The 24,528-nt window shown below is 40.2% G+C and overlaps 1 protein-coding gene across 1 annotated transcript; it reads left to right on the forward strand.

Moving 5' to 3' along the window:
* The first annotated feature begins 604 nt into the window (after window positions 1–604).
* Window positions 605–21,918, forward strand: slc25a36a (solute carrier family 25 member 36a). The gene is made up of 7 exons (XM_084732682.1): window positions 605–1,084; window positions 3,813–3,977; window positions 7,834–7,911; window positions 11,494–11,594; window positions 18,455–18,521; window positions 18,627–18,916; window positions 20,989–21,918. The coding sequence occupies exons 1-7, from the start codon at window positions 1,044–1,046 to the stop codon at window positions 21,180–21,182; spliced, it is 936 nt and encodes a 311-aa protein (XP_084588808.1). The 5' UTR covers window positions 605–1,043; the 3' UTR covers window positions 21,183–21,918.
* The last annotated feature ends 2,610 nt before the right edge of the window (window positions 21,919–24,528 follow it).

Consider the following 24,528-nt stretch of genomic DNA (forward strand, 5'->3'; position numbering starts at 1 on the left):
CTGGTAATGGATGTGCACGACCCGGGATGGGAAAACTCTTCAGCGGGTGATTAAAACTGTACAGAACATCAGTGATATCAGGGAAGTGAGGTGCCTGCACAGAAGCCTGAAGATATTAAAAGACAATACAAACCCCAGCCCCCTCGCATGTATTTTTAGAAGCGTTTTTTAACATGAGACTGCAGAAAAATAACCTTCTGGTTAGTTCTCTTATTTAAATCTATATTTTAGTATAGCAGTTTATAGTACAAGGCATATCATCAGGACAAGGGTAGTTTCGTTTCCTCTGCCGCCCACTCAACTTTATACATTTTTGGAAGAGGTTAAGTGTGCACACAAGAGCAAAGAAATATATTGTGGGTTTGCACTGTCCCTTCTCTAAACTAAACTAAACTAAACTAAGCAGAAGTAAAAATGGCCTTCTCTGGCCTTGTAAGATAAAGGTTTCGAGTTTGCACCTAGACGTGATGCGGCTCTGATTCATTCAGTGTTGTGCATGTGAACAGTGCATGATCAGGGCGGAGACGTGGTGACGTCGCGCGTCAGGCTGACCAATAGCAGCGCGTGTTTTCCAGCCTATGATTGTACAGTAAATACTATGAGCTCTGCCTCCTTCCCTCTCGGTGCAGCGATGAAAGCAGAGGGCTCAACCGAGACAAACCCGTGGATGTGAAACAAAATCGTTTTGTTTGAGCTGAGATATTCTTCTGCCGGTGGTCAGCCTGCGGACCTCACAGCTCCCTGGAGGTTTAGCCGAAGACGAGGAGAAGCTATCTGTGTGTGAGAGAGAGGCGGGGAACCTGGACCTGAGCAGGCTGAGAGCGACAGGGGAGGTGGGTTTGTCGGCCCACTGCAGTCTGAATCACCGGAGACTCGCCCCACCGCTGGTTCATCATCATCATCATCATCATCGACGTCGTTTGTCTGATCTACGTGCGCATCCTCTTGGAGGAAGAAAGCACCGGGAAGGGACGGGACTCCAGCCCGTGTTTGACCCTCTGCCGCAGCCCCGAGGTGCGCTGCCTGGCAGAGCATGCTAAATAATGAGCCAAAGGGACACACTGGTTCATTTGTTCGCCGGAGGGTAAGTCAGACGACATATTTTATTCATTTATTCGGGTTGTTTTTAACTGAAACGCGTTTATAAACGACCAGTAGTCTGGTTTATCTGACATTAGCTAGCTAACAAGGACCGTGAATGTATGCCGCGCGTGCACGTGCAGCTGTGTGCGCGTCAGTCACGTCCAAACCATCAATTCCAACTTCCTGTCAACGTTTCAAAATAAGTAAATTTGTGTAAGAAAACATTAACATAACCGTATATAGGGCTAGATGTGATTCAGTGAGGTCACCGTCTGTTTTAGCTTTCTATTAGTCGTTTTATTCATGACATTAAAGACTTCTATTCAAGTGAAACGATTGTATGCTTTTATCTTGAAGGCAGGTTCAGTCCATTTCCGGGCTCGTCGCTGCTCTCTCTAACAGCAGCAGCAGCAGCAGTGTCACTCATTGTTTTTCTAGAGGTTTTAGATTTTAAGAATCTGAAAGATTAATTAGATGAATGAAACTAAATGCCACTGACATGTCTGTGTAACATTATGTGCTTGGCACAAAATTAGCACCAGCCACCAGGCAAAAGCTGTTAAAATATGCAAATGGGCAGTAGATTTGCGTTATTCACCAGCCACAAAAATCAAACAATAAATGACTAAATAAGTTAAAAATAGTAATCTATTTAGTGGCTGGTAAAATCTGAACATTAACTAGTATTAGGCTTATGGACAAAAAAAATTGCACCCTGGTTAAGTGGAGCCAACAGTGTAATTTAATTCTTTATATGTTGTTTCTTTATTAGTTTATATTAACAACTGCAGAGACCGCAACTCCTGTAACTTATTTTTAGTGTCATTTAGGGGTTTCCACACCAATTACAGCACACGAGAATTGCCCTGCAAACTGTGTTATGCAACTACCTAAGAGCTTATTGATTGATTGAACTTATTGATTAATGCAGAAAATAATCGACAGATGTCAAAGACCCCTAGAATACTGCTGACAAGCGTTCCCCTGTGAACCACCTGATAATATTTGTTAATAAAAAATATCATCTGAAGATTTGGGCTGTATTGCATAAATGTCCAAAGTAGGCCTGCAACTTTTGTGAACCTCTAAAAAAAAGGCCACTGCTAAGGTTAAACAGATTCTCATTCACAGTCATTTAGACAGGCCCAACAACTTGTTCATCAGAGAAAATGTAAACACAGGTGTAAAAGTAGACAGTTTGTAGACACAGTATGTCTGTCTTGTCATTAATCCTTTGTCTTCAGTTTCTCCATGTCTGTAACCTCTGCTTTCATCTTAACACCAAACCACTGACATTTAAATATGCTAATCTTATCTTCTGGTAGGTCTTTTGTTGGGGATTTAAAGTTTGAGAACAACAGAAGGCACATTGCAATCTTGAATAAGCAAAAAATCAGAGTTGGTTTCCCCAAAAACCTGAGCTGGAGGCCTTGGCACAGTGCTTCCTCTCACAGCCTCAGAGAAACACATGCTTGCAGCAGACAGTGTAGCCCTGAAAGTAGGCCAAGGGTCACCGCTGCCTGCGAGCATGAATGTGGGTCGGTCTTTTGAAAGGTAAATATAGCTGGTGCTACTCAAAAGAGACTGCAGCCAGAGGAATTCACTGCCAACAGCCAGGATGTCAGAATACACCACTGGAGGGTTACAACTAGTTTTCACTTAACCCAACCTGTAGAGCATTCGTATGGTTTGTCACTGCTGTAGTCAACAAGCACTTTCCAGCTTTGTGGGGGTTGGATTGAGCAGCTCTGTCTGTACAAGTCCTTTTGTGGAAAGCCTTTAGTGAAAGCAGAGCGGATCAACGGACGCGTGCATGTTGCACAGGGACTAAACATTGTTTTGAGATGACGTCTGGTAGCATTTGGCTTGTAAAAAAAAAAAAAAAAGTACTACTCTATACCATATCAATAAAACAGATAAATAATATTTATCTGTGATCTCTTCATTAATAAGGTTGAAATTGATTGCAATTAGACTGGCTTTAGTTTGTTTACATGCTAATGGTTTAGAGGTCAAAGTCTGAGCAACATGATCACAAGTGTCTTAAGTTTGTGTGTATGCGGTCATGTTTTTATTTACGATATGTTTGTGAGAGGTTTGTGAGCCAGCTAAACAACAGTCCTAACTTTCATGACACCTCATACTTGCCTTCTCATGTGGCAAAAGTCAGCAAGACGGTTACAGTTTCACTGCGCCGTAGCCAGTTTCCACCAAACTGCACGATGAAAACAGTCGTATTTTTCTTAGCTGGCAGCTTACACATTGCAGTATCTTGCATATCATAACACCAGGTCATGGTGTGCGGATGTCTGCCTGCTCCTAGATAATTTTAGAGCTCAAAGGAATAACAGATTGTGTTACCAGTAGTTTGGACATCAGTGTTAAAGAAGGGTTTAAAAAAACACTGGCAGAGGAGAAATAAAAAAATATAGACGTGACTTGGACCAAACATAATAATAATAATAATAATAATAATAATAATATATAGCATTTATATAGCCCTTTTTAAGAACTCAGAAACATTTAACGTGACAAGCTAAATGAGGAAAAAGTTCCTAGAAAACCAAAATGCAATGCAAGCACTATATATGATATGTGATATATAGATATTCATTTACATCACTATTTTATGCCCCCTCTCTCTTTTAACCAGCGTGAATGCTAAAACAAACTGTCTCCCACCATCCTCTTTATTTTGCATCCTTATCCCCTTCTCTTCTTCCTTCCAGATGTGGTGGCACAGTGGGCGCTATTTTGACTTGTCCTCTGGAGGTTGTGAAGACCAGACTGCAGTCCTCTTCCATCACTCTCTACATCTCTGAAGTCCAGCTCAGCACCGTCAACGGAGCCAGTGTGGCCCGTGTCGCTCCACCAGGGCCTCTGCACTGTCTCAAGTAAGCACAATGAAGCTGTATGTTAATTGTGTTAATGTTACTTTACTGGGGATCATTTCAAAACCGAACCTTACGACGATTAATTCTGATTAACTTCAGGATATGGGGGTCTCAACCCTATTGTGTGCAAATCTTTTTTTTTTCTGACAGTATATTCTAAATTGTCAGTCAACATTGTTATATGAATATCATGTGAGATTTCTTAATATTGTGATATAGCTTCAGTGCTTTCTCAAAATGTAAACAATGGACAGATGAAAATCTGCAGCGCAAAGGCAAACACACTTCTGACCAAGTTGAAAATGTGTCAGCACATTCGCAGTAACATGCTGAATAAATGTGCAAAGACAGGAGAAGAGCGAAGAACATCTGAAAGATTTAAAAGAAATTAGCTGAAGTTTTGTAAACAGTCAGAGGTGTGACACAGACGGGCTGTCCGTGTTTGTTGTCACAGCAAATGTCCATGTCAGTTAGTGAACTTGTCCATAGGCCTTTAATGACCAAAAGACACAGACTTTCTCTATGTTACCCTAAAGTGAATCCACAGTAATAATGAAACAGGTTGTTTGAATTTCCTGTGTCACTGTAACCTTCTGTGAGTTTGCATTGACTCTAATTTTACTCTACATCCTTTTGCATTACTTCGTAAGAGCAAAGTGTTATCAGCTTATAATTACTTGCCTCAACACCTTGAATGCACCAGGAAACAGAGAGTTACATCACCATATTGTAAAACTTAAAATTGTTAAAAAGAACATGCTGCTCTAAACATGACGTGGTTTGTAGTAATGGTTAACTTGCCCTGGGGAAAGGGGTTTCATGTTGTTTGTTTTTTTTCTTCTTTCCGGTGATTTTTCTTTTATTGCATCTACTTATTTGTTTGTTAAAGAGCTGCATACATAGAATATGGCTATTGTTAGCACTGATGTTAGTATTGGGAAATTTCGGCTGCATGTTCTCTGTAATTCTTGTGCAACCTGCTTGCTACAGCTTCTGTAATATGTCTGCCTTGCCTTGTCAACGACTCCAGTCAAGGGCCATGTGCACCGGCAGAGCGTGCACAGGTAGGCATGTACGTAGGTAAACAGAAAGGCAGGTAGGCCAGCCAATCAGATCTTTCGGACTGGCTGACAGCCACAAAAAAGATTTTTTTTTTCTCCATATTTTTTCAGAGCGTTTAATTTATGGATTGCTGTCAGGATGTAAAGAGAATTTTTGACAAATATAACATGATATTTTCAAAATACATGACCTACTGCAGCTTTGAGCCTCATTTGACCTTAAATCTCTGTGATATTTTAGGTTCTTTCTCTAAACGATTACTGAGAAACCATGTAAAAAAATCCACAATGAGTTGTTCCTTTTTTTTGCCGCTTGATATGTCGTTTTTCTTCTCAGTAAACAGTGGAAAGTTACCAGAAAGATGGGAAGTGAGAGCGTTGGGCAATCCAACATTGGTTAGGTGTTTATTTGGAACCTACTGGATGATGGTTTGGCATTGGACACTGAGGGTGTTAAAGTAAATGTTCAACATGGCTGCAGCGCTCTGCTCCTGCTCTCAGGCAGCCTGTTTCGATGACTGTTACAATGCATGTCACACAGTGTTAAACATACAGGATGGCATAATCAACAAGCTGCTGTATGTAGAATGTTCCACAGCCAAATGCTTGCGCTAATTATCTTGCAAATTAGAAATCTTTGGAGAAACCTCTCATGTTTTACTTATCCCATATCTCAGGAAAAATATCACTTTTTAACATTAAATTCAGATTAGCTAAGATATACATACAGTATATTCTAATCTTGCACTTTGCACAGTTTATTAGAATCCTTTTTGTCACCAAAGTTGTTAACCAGAAGTTGTTTTTTTTTTCTTACATTTGTTTGGCTTAAAAATGACTTGTTCACTTCTCAGTGGCTGTCGCAATAACCAGGAATGTTTCCTCTGTCAGTTTGCCTGCATTAACAAGGCTTTGTTAACAATCAGGATTTTGAGAAATAACATTGTACTGACGGCCTCTTCCGAATGCACTTGAATCTGTGTTGTTTTGGGCTCAACATAAATCAAGGGTTCTTGTGTTGTCCTTGAGATGAAAAGCCACTGGTAGAAACTGAACACCACCACTGCAGCTCTGCCGAGCAGAGCAGAGCAGAAAAGGGAAGAGCGGTATGGAAGGGAAAAGGAAAAAAAAGACGAGTCAAAGTGGGTCAACATGCAGTGAGGTGCAGGCATTGTTCCATTTTGGTGCCGAGCATGTTAACCACTGATTTACCCTGTCATTCCAAGCTCTGTGTGTTTTATAAGTATAGGTGATCCTTCTATTCTTGACAAGATGCCATATTACTATGAATCATTTTTCAGTTGGGAGTATTTTGCTATGAGCAGAACTTGGCAAAATAGCAAGACGCAGCCCACATGCTGAACAAAACAGAGCTACATAGCTACTTCTAGAAAGATCAGAGCTACGTCTTGTTTTTAACTGTGTGGGACAGCTAAAGTTGAGCCGCTGTCATACCCTCAAAGGATCAGCTTATTATCTGACCCAAAGGACAATTTTCTTGCTTTTGGGGTTTCTTTATTTTTTTCCAGGATGACTTGATGCTTTCCTTTGACTGTACTTTGTGTTAGTTTATGTGAAAACGTGCAGTTAATAGAGGTGAGGTCATTGCAAATGAGGTTAGTGGGTTAGGTTGAGGACCGATGAACAATCTTTGAACTCAGTTGACAACAGAGGATGACATGTGAGCTGTGCTCATAACACCACCATAAACAGAACGAGAGCGAGGACACCTGTTATTTTATTTATTCTGGATCTTCCAGTATGTTGATAATGGATCTGTGTCTAATGTTAGAGGCTGGGCTGAGGTTGAGGCTGTCAGGTTATGGCAGACCTCCTAAAAAGTATTATTTACTGCTCCACGTGTTCCGGGTGCCCACGTTGGATATAAATTTAGCTACAAGTAGAGATGTTTTGCACAATGAAATGCAGTCTCTACAGTTTGACTGCTGTGATTTGGTGGATTTCCGTTCTGTTTCCTGTGAAGCCCTATGAACATCAGTGTGAAGTATTAGCTCTGGGTTTTTTTTCTGTCATCGTACAGCATGCAGAAAGTGTTTCTGTAGACAATTTATTTTCATGCCGAAAGATACCAGCCTCGCACCTGTATGGTAAATACAAAGCTAGTGCCATGCTTTGTACAGAATCAAGCCAGCTGTTCCTCCTGTTTCCAGTCATTGTTCTATGCAAATCAGCTACTGGTGCTAGCTTCATATTTAGCAGGAGGACATGAGTGCCATAAATCTTCTAATCTAACTCTTGGCAAGAAAAAGTAGAAGCATCAAAACTTTTTTGTTGAACATTTTGATTTAAAATTTACAAAGTGAAACTTCATTTGCAACACCTGCACGCTTGGCTAAGACACCTTTCTGCCGATCTCCAAACCCAATGGCTAAAATATTTAACAGTTTAACCACTGGGGACAGTGGTGAATGTTTTGGGCTTCTGGTTTAGCCGGTGTAGCGGATATCCAGGCCAAATATTCCTCTTCTGTGTCTGAGTCATTGTTTACAGTCTAATTAATAACTTCAGACTTTGCTTGTCAACAGCTACCTAATCTCTATAAGCAGTTATCATTATATGAATGCAGGTACATTTTTAAAAATCTAATAAAAAACAAAGTCGTCACATTTATATGCAGATATCTGTTTGCAGACAGTACCTTTTGACTGAATCTACCAAATTTGTGGTGGATGTGAATTCAGAATCAATAGTATACATTTCTATACATGATGTAACTGTATGCATGATGGAATAAAAGACAATGAATTGAAATATCTCTTCTCTCTCATCTGCAGGTTAATTCTAGAGAGAGAGGGACCCCGTTCACTCTTCAGAGGACTGGGACCTAACCTTGTGGGTGTGGCACCTTCCAGGTATGTAGAGTACGATCTGTACTATTGGAGTCTGGGTGTGTTGCATGTCTTCTCCTGCCTACCTTTAGCAATACCACAAAAATGTCCACCGAGAAGCCGAAAGAACATAATGAAAATGTGCATATCTGATAGCCGGCACAGTAGAGTGGGTCAGCACGATCTTTGATGTGTGTAAGAAATCTTAAACATGAAACACTTATCAGCACTAGTATAAGCTCTTATCGGAGAATGAAGGCATTTCTACGTCATTCACTTCACATGTTACATCAAACCTGGGCAAACATTTTCGTTGAGGAATGTATTTGCTTTTTGCCAGTTCTTCTCAAGCTTCTGGCTCATTCTGAACTCGTGTTGGCAGCAAGAATAGCAGCCCACAAATATATAAATTAATGGAGATAAACTCACAAAACGCACAGTGTAAATTTGAGGTTTGAATTCTGTAGGAAATCAGCAGGATCCCCTCTGGTTAGCATGGCTGGTATGGGTTGCATAACAGCCTGAACTCAGTCAATCAAAGTCTGAATGAAACAGCAGCGACAGCTGGCACCAGCCAGCTGTGACACTCTCATCATGTGACTGTTGTTGTTGTTGTGTATCATCACAATGGAGTTCCTATATTGAAACAGTTGTGTTTGTGTCTAATCCCCCTCCCTGACCTGTCTGGTTCTCCCTAGCTACTGCTGCATCACATGGCTATTGTCATCCTCTTCCCGTTGGTTCGTTGTGCTCTATGTCTCTCTATCTGAGTCATCCTTTCCACACTCTTATCTTCTGTCTCTCACTCGCCATGTTTGTCCTTCTTTGCCTATATCAATTCAGATTTTTTCTGTCCTTTGGGTCCTTCACTGTCTATGCTGTCTCGCTCTGTCTGGCTCAGACTCTCTGAGGAGCAAAAAATGCCCTCGGATGTGTGTTGTGTGTGTGTATGCGTGTGTCCCACGGGCAAGTTGTCCAGCTGTGGAAATGCCAGCTTGTCTCCTGGACACGACAGCTATAGCAAACTGTGCTATAGGAAGATATTGTTACATAACAGATGAGCCTGATGAACTCATTGGCCGCATGTGAGCTTTAATACTGTCTCATGTGCAGTTTTATTAGCCACTTATGTTTTCCAATATTCCCCATTAAAATAGATTTTAAAAGTACCAAATTTAGACCATTTTTTTTTCAGCAGTATTATCATTATAAAAATCACAAAAACTCCAGGCACTTTGTTTTCAATCGGGCTCAATCGCATTTTGGCATTAAGGCTTCATGACAAAGATGCTTATCACAGCTGACGTATATGCATCAGCTCACACATACGTTAAATGCCAAGCTAAACTTCTGTCCTCTCAGTGGACAGACACAGGCTCCCACTCTCCAAACTATGCACTGCTAACTAAGTTTTTCACTCAACTTAAATAACTGCTCACTTGTCGTCCTGAATCTCTGACTGACAACAGATACAATCTACATCTCCCAGGAATGATTGATTGATTGACAGGCTATGTAACCAATAGAAACCAACAGTAGGCGGGACTCAGCAAAATGATAGGCCAGGGTATAAAACTATGTACTATAATCATATTTAAATGTCAAAATTCAACCACACAATGGTTTATTCTGTATCTGTGGAAAATTAAGGATCTTGAATAGAATTTAAAATTAATTCTGATGTGCATTAGATTTAGACATTTTCTTCTGGTTTGTCAGTGGCAAAGCAGCCTTGTTTTTTTAAATGTTGCAGGTGTGTTACAAGTATAATTTGAGTGCTCAAAAACTCCTTAATTCAAGTAGTAATGAGTAACACTTTAAAATCTTTCATCATTCATAATTCAGAGCAGCCAAAATCATCAGTTCAGCCCTCGGCTGCAGGCGGGAAAAGTATACGTGACTCTTCAAGGAAGATGGTTACTTACTGTTTATGGAAACAGGAAGTTACTTTGGGTTGTTGACAAGGTGGGAAATTAACTTTTTAAAATGTGAAGTACCATCAGCCACCGACAGATAAATGTTTAATAAATTCACCAGGCACTCAATAGTTTCATCATTTTGTAATGTACCAGCCACTTTAATATTTTACCAGTTATTGGCTGGTGTTGATTTCCCACCTTGGTTATTGATCAACAAGCTGCCATCAATGTCTCCACGGTTACAGTGGAAGATTCCAGTCTTGGAGATGTATGGCAACGTAACGCATAACATTTCCACTCCATTTAATCACAGTCTAATTTAGATAAAGCTTTAGCTTCCAATGCAATATAATTAAATGAAATAACAGATTTATTACTTTATCTACACGGGGAGGTCTGAGTTGCTGGGCTACAAAGTTATTCTCTGCTGTTATAATTAGGAAACAGCACTCAGACGCTGAAAAAACATCTTCTGATGCTAATGAGCGCACAGTCCACTGGGCATGCTGCTGGCGTTCATTAGCAACACACACACACACACACACACACACACACACACACACACATACACACACACACACACACACACACACACACACACACACACACACACACAGACAAACACACATAACACGTGTGCATGCAGAATAGCTTGCACCAGCATCACCAGTCATTACTTAAGAGAGATGCACATGCACATTCAGATCCACTCACATAATTTGTCCCTCATCTGCAGTGCAGCATGATTATGATGTGCATGCGTGCTCTCAATTCAGAACGAGGGCAGAGCAGGGAGGTCGCCGGGTTTAATTCCGCTCAGCAGAAATGTTGACTAAATCCTGTGATTTTATTTAGCAAGGAGCAGCTAGAATCATGAGAGATAAATCTGCTACTAAAGCGTGCTATGAGATTGAGATGTGCTCACACACAGAGATAAACGTCTCTCAGTGGCTTGCTTTTAGACTGCATATTAGCTCAGCTTAGCTCTGCATACCCACATGTACAATTTAGGCACTATTTTATTTCAGGCAATTGAAATGTTTTCTTATTTAATGCAGTTACCTTAATGCTTTTCTTTATAGAAATCATGCAGTTATTAAAATTTGTGTTTTTAGTTTACTTTGTGGCTCCAGTTAGTCATCTTTTATAGTGAAATTGAATTCCTGAATGCTCATCACTCATTTTTAGTGTCAAATTTATAATTTTCATCAGCTGAACTAAGCTAATAAGATTGGCAAAAGTATTACTTTTTCAGTATTACAGTTAAAATGATGCAATTTGCATTCTAGTAATCGAAAATACTGAAGCTAAAAAAAACAGATCATGGTGCCAGAGTTTACACTAGACTTTTTTGGATTTTGTTTTTTTTTTTTGACATTTTTATCTACCAGAAAACTACATGTGATGCCAGCAGAAAGACCTCATTCAAGACCTCAGTTCAGTCTTTATTGTCTTGCCTGAAATTTGGCTTGTAGCAAAGCTAAACAAGAGGAAAGATGCATCAGTGTTTTGTTTTTTTTACTCTAGTAATTAATCAAAGTTTAAAATAATGGTATTGTGACAACCCTACAGGCTAATGAGGAAAAGCATTGATTCCTCCCAAATGTTTCCTTACTATTTAGTAGTATTTCTTAGTCAACCTGCCCAGTGTTTTTATTTTTTTTATTAACCTTTGTCTTTGCTACAGGGCGATCTACTTTGCGGCCTATTCGACAGCCAAGGAGAAGCTGAATGGGGTGCTGGAGCCAGACTCTACCCAGGTGCACATGGTGTCCGCTGGGATGGCAGGTAATGATGGCTCCTTCTCCCCCTCCCTTCTGTCTGTTTGTCACTGTCTGTCGCTGAGTGTTATATCTGTCTGTCTGTCAGTCTGTCAGTCTGCCTGGGCAGTGTAACTCACTGATGGGTTTTATATAAAAAACATTATTCAGTTTGTTTTCATCAGACCGATTTCATTTTTCTTTATATTCTCATCTTTTGTTTTTTTGGTCACAATTTTAAGTATCCCAGAGTTGCACTTCATTTTCCCCTCCCCTCTTCCCCCTCCCCTTTCCATATACATGTGTGGGATGGTGGGATCTTCACAAATTTAAAAGCTTGTGAATACCTAAAGCATGCTAAAGCTAACTAATAACGTCTGTCATAGGTAGTCATTACGTAGCTGTTTCATGTATAGAAATATTAAATATACAACAGGGGGTTTATCAGAAAGCACAATTTGAGACTCTCAGGATCAAACTGACCTTGACCTCGATTGTGGTGAAAACAGCCTCGCTGTTTACTGTACAACCAAGCCATGGAGGATTCATTCATCCAAACACTGTACAACCAGAATACGATCAAATTATTTCAAAGTAAGGAGTTAATCTCCCAGCTGGTCTCACAGCCACGTAGCATATCTTTACGACTTTGTTATATAGATAATACAGTATCTTATCTCTTCATGGAGGCAAATCCTTATATCAGCAGTCTCAGACTAAAATGAGACGCAGCACCAAGGTAATTTCAGGCTATAACATGCCATTGCTGGTGTGGCACATGACTTTAGCAGCTTTAGCTGTTTGACAAAAAGAAGAAAACCACGTGGTCCTCAAAGTTTAGGTTGTGCTTTCCTCCTCTCCTAGCCCCTTTGTCCCCCTTGTCCTCCATTATATATTTTTTTTCCTCTTCGCCCTTTTTTTCCCCTCTTCTTATTCTTTCATTTTGAGGCCTCTCCAGAGGCCTCTGTAAAATGGTTTAACATCCCAGTTGTTACTTAAACAGTGTGGTCTGGGCCCCCTTCTTTGCTCTGTGTGTATAGAGGAGAGAGCACGGCCCCGAAAGGTCAACCGGGGCCCCTGGCACTCGGGCGGACACGTCAGGTAGCACCCCATTTCTTTACACTGGTATGATGAAAACCATGGTGATTTTTATGAATATTAGAAAATTCATAATGGTTATTCATTTGTAATGATATTACCATTGCTCACGGCAATGTGTTTGCTGCTGGTTTGTAGTTTTAGGTTTTTAATATAAGGTTTTGTTATTGTTAGCCCCCTTAGCCTGTTGTTTTGTTCCATCAGAATAGTAAAGGTAAAGTAATGACACATACTTCTGTGGATTTTATGTTGTCAGCAGCACAAAAGAAATGCTAACCTTGTCACTGCTACAGAGGGTTGTAATGGATGTGCTCCATTTTGTCTCTTGTCATTATCCATCAACACCATTCGCGCCTCAGTCATGTGTTTTCAAGGAGAATCGGTATCAGTCCATCATCCAAAAGGCTGGCACTGTTTCATCATGACTTCCTCTTTATAAAGTTGGAACTCCTGAAGAGAATTTACCGTCTGTTTGACCTGAACAGTATTGGCTCCAGTTTAATATACACAAATTAATACTCAAATGTGGACAAGACACAGTGAAGACACAGACAGGTCACTGTTGGAACTGAGGAAACTTTAAAACAACCTGGAAAAATATTTAATTTTGGAGAATTGTTTTCTTTTCTTCATGTTGCATCTACATGGCAGTTGCATTGATTTATCTATAGTACTTTGAATTAAATACAGGCGAGTATCTGTGTAGTTGTACTACAAATATACCCAAGAGTTTAGATAAAGTAATCTGAACCTGAGCTGACTGGATAGATAAACCTATTGTCTCTTTTTTCCATATGCACTTAATGCATATTCAGCACAGAGACATAGCAGAATTAAGGAAATCCCCAGTGACTGAACAGCTAAATTTTACCCCTGATGTCTGGATAATTGCTTCCAGTTTAGTCAAGTAGCTCTGCGGAGTCACTGCCTCTCACAGCCTCCCCCGCTGTGAACTGCGGGTTTCCTTGCGCTCAGGGGGAGGGAAGGAAGGCGAGTCCCACGACTGAACTTGGACTTCTTTTCCCTTCCAGCAGTTAATCTAAAACATGTTTGGCTTCTCTGAATGTAGGTCAAACTCCTCTGGAGAAAACGTACAGGGGATTACGTTTACAGAAGCATCATAATTCACAGCATGCAGCAGCAGCATGTGTTGATGCAGCTCTTCAGAGGTTCACCTCAAGGATTAGTTCAAGGACTAGTTAACCTCCAGGGGCGCCGTATGTATCTTCTTCATGGCTCTAAATTATCAAGTGGTGTGGTTCACTTATTCTATTGCTTCTTTGTTCCATCATGCAATAAATGTGAAAAATCTATGTTGAGATTGTGATCCACCATCTAAACAGCAGTCTTTTTTTCTCAATGTTGAAATGCCCTCTGAACTGTAGGCCGACTTGGCCAATGAATTACTCCATTTGCATCAGTGCACGGTATCGCACTAAAATGGTGATTAAAGCCTAAGTTTAAGCTGTAAACAGAAGCCAAAAGATAACATAAAATCATACTTTTACTGCTGTTGCACTACAACTTAAGTACATTGTTTACAATACATCACTGTAGGAAGAGCCACATGAAGTAATCTGTCCAGTCATCTGGTTGGCGTCATCCCTCTATGGCCGAGAGGGACGACACACGCACATCTTTTCTTTTGGTTGAGGCTGTGATTACACCAAACTCCACATGTGTGGCTGCAGCCTGTTGGTTTGTTCACGTGGTGTGGATCCACTAGTCAATGAGGTTATGTCAAGTAAGAGGACATTAAATACCATAAATTAGCCTGAAGAGGAGATTTTGGAAGCATTAGATCAAGATTTCAATCTCAAATCATCAGATTTCCAACCCTACGTCATTGGTTCAGAGGCAAAATGGTAATAGTTTTTTCATGTGCTGATATTTTAACACATATCAGTTCATATTGTCCTGTTAAGATGATTGTGAATAAGAAATATGTTGCATTTTGGAAGAAAAAAACGACGAAACTGTTCATCCACTAATCGCTGTAGCTCTAACTGAAACCATTCTTATCAAAGAGTTAAATTATCAGCTACACCGAACAGGCCCCTCAGTTTTATTATTCACGATTATGAAGATTAAGCTTTTAATTTTAAAGCAGTATTAATGTTGAATATTGAGTCGTACCCATGTATCTTCAGTAACTGTGAATAACTGTAAGAAAAAAAGAAAGCATTTTGCCGTTTCCAGTGTATTTTTGTGTGACATTAAAGAGGATTTATCTAATAACTCCTTCAGACACATTTTTCCCCATGTGAGGACATTTTTTTAAATTTATCCCAGTTTTTCCAGAATCCGGTTTGGACCAGGGAGATCTGGCAGAGTTCATTCATTCATTGATCCACCTCATTGATTCACTATGATCAATCACTTCATCCATACGTTCATAAAATGATCTCCTCACTCATTTCATCACCACTGTCCACCGCTTTCAGTCTGTAATACACAACGACAAGGTTAGCATTTCCACTTGCCTCATTTTATCATTTTATCTTCGTTCTTTCTCTAAAATGTAGATTATTAACTGAAGACAACATCTTAAATGTTATTTTCTGCCTTTGTATTTGTACTGTACCTCACTCTGTTGAGATGGAGCTGGAGTTTTGGATTCTAATCAGTCAATATTTTCTTTATTCCGGTTATTAAAATGAATAACGGTAGAGAGAAACTATAATGAATGAAAGTAAAATAAATGTTAAAAATATATATAAACTCAGCATATAAATTGAAGTGGATGGGGCTTATAGTTTGGGGAAAGATGGATGGGAGGTCAGTCCTTCACCTCCCATCTCTTCTCCATCTGCCTGTACAGTACCAGTGGGTTTGGGGTGGGTGGTTGGTGGGGTTGGGGGTGGATGTGACTGCTGCTTGTGTGTGACTGTGGTACAGAAAAGCCTGTGTCTATTTTAGGGCTTTACTGTAAAGCTTTCACCCCTGCGTGATTGGGTGGGAGACCCCCGCCATCTGAGCCCCCCATATCTGCAGGCTACTAGCTGCAGCGGGGAGGAGCTGGAGGAGCTTTGCCCCTCCCTCGTGAGTACACGCCATAGACGCTACTTCCTTCTACTTCCCTCTTTTTTCTTCTTCTTCCTCTTTTTGTTCTTCTCTGACCTGTGTCATCCTCTCTTCTTCACGCAGTTGCCTTAACGTAGGGCTCTGTTGCATTGTTACACTAGATGTGACTCAGGTCTCTTTATAGATTCGCCGTCGTCTTAGCTGTTTTCTGCCGATGGCCATGCTTTATTCCTCTACGTCACATCATTTGTATCTAAAACTTTTAGAGAGTCTTTGTGTCATTTCATAACGATACAAAGTGCTCATTAATTAGCTTTACACTCTCAATATCAAACTTTACTGTATATTGTCTACAGCTCTCTCTTAAAGGCGCAATGTGTGAGATATGGCCAGAATTTTAATTTAAAACATTCAAAAATGAACTAACATTATCATCATGATACTATATCATAGATGTCTGTGTATTCTGTTGCAGAGATATCGACTGACGTTAGCATGCTAACCAGCTAGCCCTGGACCGTCCTGTCTAGTAGTACCACTGTGTACCTCAAGAGGCGGCAGTCCAATCCAATCTGAGTCTGCCACAAGCTTCTTTAGCTTTTATGGTCTAATAAATAAAAACAAACTCACAAAATGTCAAGACCTATTGTCCATGATAAATTGTACAGTTTCTGAATTCAACGTTCTCTCTTTTACCAAACTAAGATGAGCTTGTTCATAAAACACACTTCAGACTCGATAGAAACAAAATAAAATTAGGTTAAAATACTTAACCCACCCTGTTAAATATCAAAATATTCTGCCTCTCTCCACTCTTGCTTCTCTCTGCCTGACCCCTCTCCTGTCCCTGCCTGCCGTGTCTTTGTCGTCCCGTAATCAGAGTCCTCGGTACAGTACAGTAGTCCCCGTTGTCAAACTAGCGTTGGGTCCTGGTCTGGCTGTGTTCACTGAGAGGCTGCTGAGCCTGGTTCTGTTGCCCACAGTGTTTACGAACACTCTCCCAGTGCTCTGACCTACAGGTCCGGCCACATTTAAGTCAAACAAGGGCCACCAGCTACAGGGCTAAAAAAAAAGCTAAGATACAGCCAGATGTGGCTGCAGCAAAAACTATTGTGAGCTGCAGTTAGCAGGAGTTACACTTGACCATATCTTACACATTGCTCCTTTTAATAAAAACACAGTTTCATCCCCTGCAGATAACTCAAAGCAGGTGCATGCACACACTCACAGCTGCTTGAAATCTATTCTGTGCATTCAAGTGTATTTTTAATGCATAACCTCATTATTGACTGAGCCAAGTTTTAAACAAAGCTAACATTAAAATCATTACTGAAGGCAGATGAACATATAGAACAGTGTAGCCCACTACTATTAGAAAGTAAAGACTGCAGTAAACTTCACGTCAGAGACTTTCCACTTTAGTCCTGCTGAATAATTGAAGAATCTCCTCCAGACACCATTTTGTTTCTTCATGCAGTTACAGCTTGTCTCTAATATCTAAACAGTTATCCGCTGGTTTGTCACGGCAAGAAGGCACCACAGGCAAAAACATCATTCTTTCGTGCAATGGCCAAATTTGTGGTCTATTTTGTTTTCATAACATGTTCTCTTTCAGAGTAGATGAAAGAAAACATCCAAAATAAACTTTTAGATGTTTATTTTACTACTATTTGTCTTTTTTGCATTTGTAGACTTCACCAAAAGTTTAGATAGCATTAAATAATACATCATTTGTACATTTGAACATAAAATTTCAGAAAACTTTTAATACAGAAAACAATAAATATTTTTGATGTAAGCAATCAGCGGGGGAAGTTGAGATGTCTAAAAGCCAAATGTCAACATTATTAAACAAGAATTTTGAATCTGGCTTTATCAAATGTTCAGATTTCTGTTCAGCAAATTAGACCATATTTAAGTAGATATTGCCTCATTTGCATATTAAACATAAAATATCATATATATACTTAATATGTTAAATCTCTGTGCTAATAATATTCACTGTAGTGTCTCCACTAAAATGACATTAAACATTGTTCATTAATTGACTAACAACAGTGACACATTCATATTGCAGAACCAACAATGAGAGAACAGTGTGAATCAAACTCACTGTGTTGTTACTTGAGGTTGTGTAATGACAGATTTGCTTGTCAGAAGTACTTGTCAGTACTTATATGTGTATGACAGAGCACATTGAAAGTGTAATTATATTAAAAACAAACAAAAAACAGACTGTGTCCATTTTAACAGCAGATTATTTTTTATTAGAAACACAAGAGCTCTCATTAACATTTCAAATAAATGATTTACAGCAGTATAATAATAATCTGCCCCACTCAACAACCTGAAATGAATTTGCTGCTTGTTCTCATTTCCCAGTGTTTGCAGTCAGCTTTTCTTTTTAATGATGATAGATTGAATATATGAAAAAAAAAGCTCACAGCTGCTTCCTTCATGCTCTGTTGTAAATTAATAAACTTTACTTTAGGAAGAGATCAGAGAGCCGAGGATCAATATCTGACTACGGAAAAGCATGCTTTTTTTTTTTTTTTTTTGTCTGGAACTCAATGATTTTTCAGAGAAAGATTAAATTAACAGACATGTTCTCACATCATCTATACAGTAATTCTCTGATTCTGTTTAGTTAAGTGTTTTCTCACTGTCCTTGTACAGTAATAGAGAATTTAATGTAGCTGATTAGATTGTGTTCTTCCAAATGTCTCTGCGTCTGTCTGAACCTCTGACCTCCTCTGAATTTCCCAGGGTTCACCGCCATCACAGCCACCAACCCCATCTGGCTGATCAAGACCCGTCTGCAGCTGGAAACCAGGTGAGGAACCTCAGTGGGTTGACTCATTCATTTTCCTATGATTAACAATGAGAATAAAAACTAATCGTTATTGGATTTAAACAAAACGTCTCTGTATGATTACAGAAACCGGGGTGAGCGGCGAATGAACGCATTCGAGTGCGTGCGGCGGGTGTACCAGATGGACGGCCTGCGAGGTTTCTACAGGGGCATGTCGGCCTCGTACGCTGGCATCTCTGAGACTGTTATCCATTTTGTCATATATGAGAGCATCAAACGTAAACTGCTGGAGTCCAAGGCCCAGGCCAGCATGGACGAAGAGGACGAGTCCGTCAAAGACGCCTCGGACTTTGTGGGCATGATGCTCGCAGCAGCCACCTCCAAGACCTGCGCCACCTCCATCGCCTACCCTCACGGTAACCTTCTGTCCTGCTCACCTTATTTTCCCTTAAAAAGACAACGAGCAATGTGTTAGTCCGTCTCTGAATACTTTCCAACTTGTCCAGTCTGCTCTGTGGCACTGGAAGATATACTTTCCATTAGTTTTTTTTAAAAATGCTTATTCATTTCCTCCAACAGCTGGGCGCAGTGGTTTTTAAATGATTGTTAAACAGAAGAAAATTGTGGTAGCGCTTGTTCTGGACTCCTTTAGTCTCCCTGAAGTGCTCTAATGAGTGTCCATGGCAGCAGGATGAAGCGTCTGCTTATAACAAACTACAGTGGACCTGTTCATCGACATGGAGGAACATGTTAACAGTGTGGTTCATTGATCTGTTTTTGAAAAACAAATGAAGTCCACGGCAAACATGGGAAAACATGACATCAACTCCGGTTACATGGCCAATACTCGTCAGGGGACTCTGTTGGATTTGGTCTTTTCATGGGTTTCATTAAGAAACAAAACAAAACAAAGAGATATAGAGTATAGACTTATCCCGTAGTTTTTTTATACTTAGTTATAAAGTCATGCTTAAATTCAAAGAACAAATCCAACATGTAAATATAAGAATATTAGGGTCTTTTTTTCTTTTTTTCTCAAGTTTTCGTCATCCAAACATCCGTTTGTCCGTCCCATTTTTGTGAACGCGATATCTCACGAACACCTGGGTGGAATTTTTTCAAAGTTGGTACAAACGTCCACTAGGACTTGAAGATGGACTGATTAGAATTTGGAGGTCAAAGGTCAGAGTCACTGTGACCTCACAAAACAGGTTTTTGGCCATAATTCAAGAATTCATACACTAAATATGACTAAATTCCACACCAGTGTCTGATAGGATCAAATCATAAAGTGGTGACATTTTATATCCAAAAGGTCAAAGGTCAATTTCACTGTGACATCACGATGTTCAGTAAAAACACTTGAAGCTCTCTGTCAGTCCTCTGTACTTCTCTGTACAAGTAGTACAAGTGGAGTCATGAGTGTCAATATAATGAATGTCTTTTTGCCAGAAAATACAGTTAATACCTTCAAAATCTGCACGACACAAATGCAAATTGCAACTTGAGTGGCATACAACCAAGACCAATTATAGTAATTACTTTACCTAAATATAACTGGCGAGACCATTAAAGAAATAATTTAATACCTGGATATGAGTATATTCACTTTAGTTAGAGGAGAAGATTAATACCACACTGTCTTTGCTCATCAGTTAAAACCAGGGTTCCCAAACCTTCACATCACGAACCCCTCCAGTAATAGATCATTAGATCACCAACCCCAGTTTGTCTTAGGGAATCCCCTCTGACTGATTATTTTTAGGTTTGAAAATAATAAAATCTTCATAGTCAATCACTGATCAAATTAGATCACTGTAACTCGTATGAATCAAAATGGCCAATCCTATTTCTTCATTTGTTCCAGCGTCCAAAACATGTGATAAAAGTTCAAATATAAATAATCATTGAGACATGTTTCATTTTGAGTGAGGCAGTGAGTCATTTTTCTTATTTTAAAATATCCTGGGCCACTCATGCTATAAATATCACGATCACTCTACACCTCCGTGCAGCCCGCAGCTGAATGCAGCAGTTCAGATACGTCCTGTTGGGTTTGTCTGAAGTCATTCTGGGACACAGTCAGTGTCTCTAGTTGAAGGCTGAGATGAGACAGGTTGATGGATCAATAAATAGATTATAACAGTAGGTATAAATCAGTGGGACTGGACTTCAGTCAACATCATGGTCATCAAATCCACAGTAAAACTGTTCAAAATACATGGCAATGTACAAAATAAACAGACACTAATATTACACACAAATTGACTGCAAATATGCACAATGAAATAAAAAAACATGCCTTGCTGGCTGCACACAACGAAGAGGGGATGAGTTCACTTGAATAAAAAATTAATCTTCAAAAATGGGCGATGTAACATCCTTTTAAAACTTTAAGCAGAGCATAATAATTTTCTGCTGCACATGTCTTCTTGGAGGAGGGTTGCAACACACTTAACACACTTTTCTCTCTCTTTTCAACTTGCAGAGGTGATTCGCACACGGCTACGAGAGGAAGGCAGCAAGTATCGCTCCTTCTTCCAAACTCTGCTGACGGTACCCAGGGAGGAGGGATACCGGGCCCTGTACCGCGGCCTCACCACCCACCTCGTCAGACAGATCCCTAACACCGCCATCATGATGTGCACCTATGAAGTTGTGGTCTACCTGCTCGGCCGTTAGCCCACCAGCTATGTCTCCCTCCTGTTATAAGAGGGAGGCAGCCAGCAAATGACTGAGAAGGAGGCCCTTTGGCAAGGAGGACAGAATGAAGACCAAAGGAAAAAAAAAACATACTCTAGTGGACCAGAAGAGGACAAAAAGACAAAGGAGGAAAGGAAGGAGGAAAGTCCTTTGTTACCATATCAGCATCATCACCTCCAGTTCCCTTTATCAGACTGCTGGAACAGATAGAGGGCGCTACAGTTCACAGAAGAGGTAATTTGGGTAGGGAAAGAAAGGAGGCACTGACACAGAAAGATTTTGGCACCTGGTAAACGAAGGGTTACTCTGAAGGAAAAGATTTTAAGCACAATTCAGTGGCCTTAAACGGAAGGGTTTTAGTTTGCGTCCTTCTCTTTGAGTGAGGAGTGAAAAGTCTTTTTCACTCTCGGATTGAGATGATATTGTAAAAGGGGAATGCTTGGAGGCAACTCAATATGACAGAACAGGTTTATAACCAAATGTAAGCCAATTTCAACAGTCTAAAAATCTCTACTTGGTACTATTTTGTCTGCACTTGCTCTCAGTGCTGTGAGACTACTGTACGATTAGATAAGGAATGTTCATTTAAAGCAGAATGTCAGAAAGAAGTTGGCATTTAAAACAGAGGCACTTGAACCACCCATCTTTGCACTACAGACGGTTTGGCTTCAAGCATTCCCCTCCGAAAACACTGCAGTCAACCCTCCCCCCTCGATGGCCTGAAGTTCATACACAACAGTGAGCTTAGTGACCCAACACAAGGAAACACAGTGATGAGCTTGTGATGGCCTGACACTCAAACACACGCCTCAGAAAACCAGCTTGTGTTTACAAAGAGTGGGTTGAAAAGCTGAATTTCGTTCAGTGTTTTATTCCTCTGTAACTCGGTGCCTGGTGGTGACATGCTTCGGCTGAAGTTGGCCTTAAGTTTCTTACAGGCAGAAACGTTTGTCACTCGAATCTGAATTTGTATATTTTAATTTGAATTGCTTATCTTGAATAATTTGATTTGACAGTGAATTTGAATCTGCATTGTTTAACTTAACAGCGACAACAGACAAAAAAAAAGCCGTCTGAAATAAAAAGCTGCAAGTACACAACCAATCAGAAATGCTCACCACTGCAAACTCCTCTGCTTTTTTAAAGTACTGCCCCCTGAGCAGGAGCAGGACTTTTTGGGGGGTAAAATAATGTCTCTGGAACTTAATTTAGACCCTGGTCCGTGTGGTGGAAATGCACTAAGTTCTTCTAACAGTTCCTAGTCCCTGGGCAAAGGTCCTGATGTTGAAATTTGGCTGAATTTTTTGACCATTTCCCTCACTCCCACTGACCTGCTGACTTTAAGCATCGATTTATGTGGAAAAACAAGACGGATCATGGGAGCCAAATTTCAAGAAGATTTTCTCCTAATCAGCACGTAAATATAAAACTATAGATTTTACATAAAATAGAGAAACACTTCAGGCTTTTGGAAAAACAAGTTTTGTGAATCTGCATTCGATTGTTGAAGTGATTTTGAATTGCAAGACCTGAATTTGAAAGTATATAGATAGTTCAATTTTCAGTGGCAATCAAATACAGTTTCAGTTTCATAATATGACACTCATTTTTATTAGAATCCAGTTCCAGGCCAAAATAAGCTATTCCAATTTGTTTTTTCAGCGCAGTTATTCAAATTAAACAATACAAATCCAAATTATGTCTCAGTCCAGTTTCTAGTGCCACGTATTTCTGCCCATAGTTTCTCATTGTTAAAACTGAAGACGAGGCCAGCTTCTGCCTGCACACAGTCACTGCTCAGGTTGTGAAAATCTTGTGTGAAAACACAAGACCAACGTGTCCTTTTTGAGATGTGAAGTGTGTGATTGTCCAAGAGGTACCATGACTAAGTATCTACCATTGGAGTGCCACTACTTGAATATAATGTGACCGTGTGGGGAAACGTTGGGAGTGGGAGAATGTTGATGGAGTTTCATTGTTACCCCATCATCTGTTTGTGTGTGTGAGAGTGAGAGTGTGTGTGTGTGTGTGTGTGTGTGTGAGCCTGTTCACACCTGGTATTAACATGCATCTTGGGCAAGTAGACAGCTCTGAGTTCTCACCTAGCATTAGATTGCTTCTCCAGATGCGTCTCAAGTGACCACTTGTAATCAGATCTCACTTCCCCGCTCTATATGCAAATAAACATGAGGGCTGTTGTGTCAGTTTAATGTTCATTACTGCCCATTTGGTTGTTCAATAGGAAGATTAAACTTCAGCGGCCCACTTAACTCCTCCTCTTTCAGCCCGTAATGAGCCTCGTGTTTTACCTGCGCTGTCAGCAGCCGGGTGGAGATGCTCCGTGGTGCGCTGGGATTTTATAAATGAATTATGAGCAGGACTCGAACTTTTACGTCCTCTGACTGTGTGGAAATCAGATGACGGAGAAAGGCATTAATGACAAGAGTCAGAGAAAGTAAAAGTGTGTGTCCGAGTGCAACACTGTTATTACAAAGAAAGAAACAATTTACATTTAATGCTGTATTTACATAAGTTGCATTACAATGAACCGAATGATGTACCTGCAAAACGTCAGCGGAGTATAAAGTAACGTGGCCCAGGACACATTGTGTTCACACTGCTAAAACAACATTATCACATGGATGTCAAATGTGTTCTGGGTGCGTTCACACCTGATCAGATCACCCAGGACTCGTGTTAATACCAGGTCCGAACAGAGCCGATGTATGTCTAACATGTTGGTAACTTCCACCGTGATGGTGTGTGTGTGTGTGTGTGTGTGTGTGTGTGTGTGTGTGTGCGCGTGTGTGTGTGTGTGTGTGTGTGTGTGTGTGTGTGTGCGTGCATCTGTAGTCATGTGTGCCTGCATGTATAATTAATATCTACTCCAGATTTCCCTCCACTAACTATTAATCTTGCAAGACGCTGCGGTTTGGGGGTGTGCGTGGAAAAGCTCCTGTGCGATACATGGCAGCTTTCGTTCCCACTCTCGTGCCAGTCCTTTCCTCTAGTGGCTTCCAACTGACCTGATAACATGCACTTTTGTGGCCTTTTGGGGCTTGTGCTTTGCATTTTATGGTGTGGACAGTTTTAACTTGTACATTGTAAAAGAAAAGAAGTATTACTGTATATCAAAATGGTATTTTGAGCAACTGTTCTTATAGCAGATATATTGTACAGTTTAGAGTTCTCAGTAGTTGTGAAGGATGTTCAGATGTGTGTATATAATATAGATGATGTATATGCATATCATTTGTTTTTTCTCTAAAGGCCCATGTATGATCATGCTGTAGTTTGCGTTTGCAAATTATTGCTTTCATTTTTG

Source organism: Lutjanus erythropterus, chromosome 12, assembly GCF_056507025.1.
Source record: "Lutjanus erythropterus isolate fLutEry1 chromosome 12, fLutEry1.hap2, whole genome shotgun sequence".
Taxonomy (NCBI): Eukaryota; Metazoa; Chordata; class Actinopteri; order Lutjaniformes; family Lutjanidae; genus Lutjanus; species Lutjanus erythropterus.

Coding starts and splice junctions, on each gene's coding strand:
- slc25a36a (XM_084732682.1), top strand. CDS start 1,044: ATGAGCCAAAGGGACACACTGGTTCATTTGTTCGCCGGAGG. Junction 7,912..11,493: donor GTGGGTGTGGCACCTTCCAG/GTATGTAGAGTA, acceptor TCTTTGCTACAG/GGCGATCTACTTTGCGGCCT. Junction 18,917..20,988: donor CTCCATCGCCTACCCTCACG/GTAACCTTCTGT, acceptor TTCAACTTGCAG/AGGTGATTCGCACACGGCTA.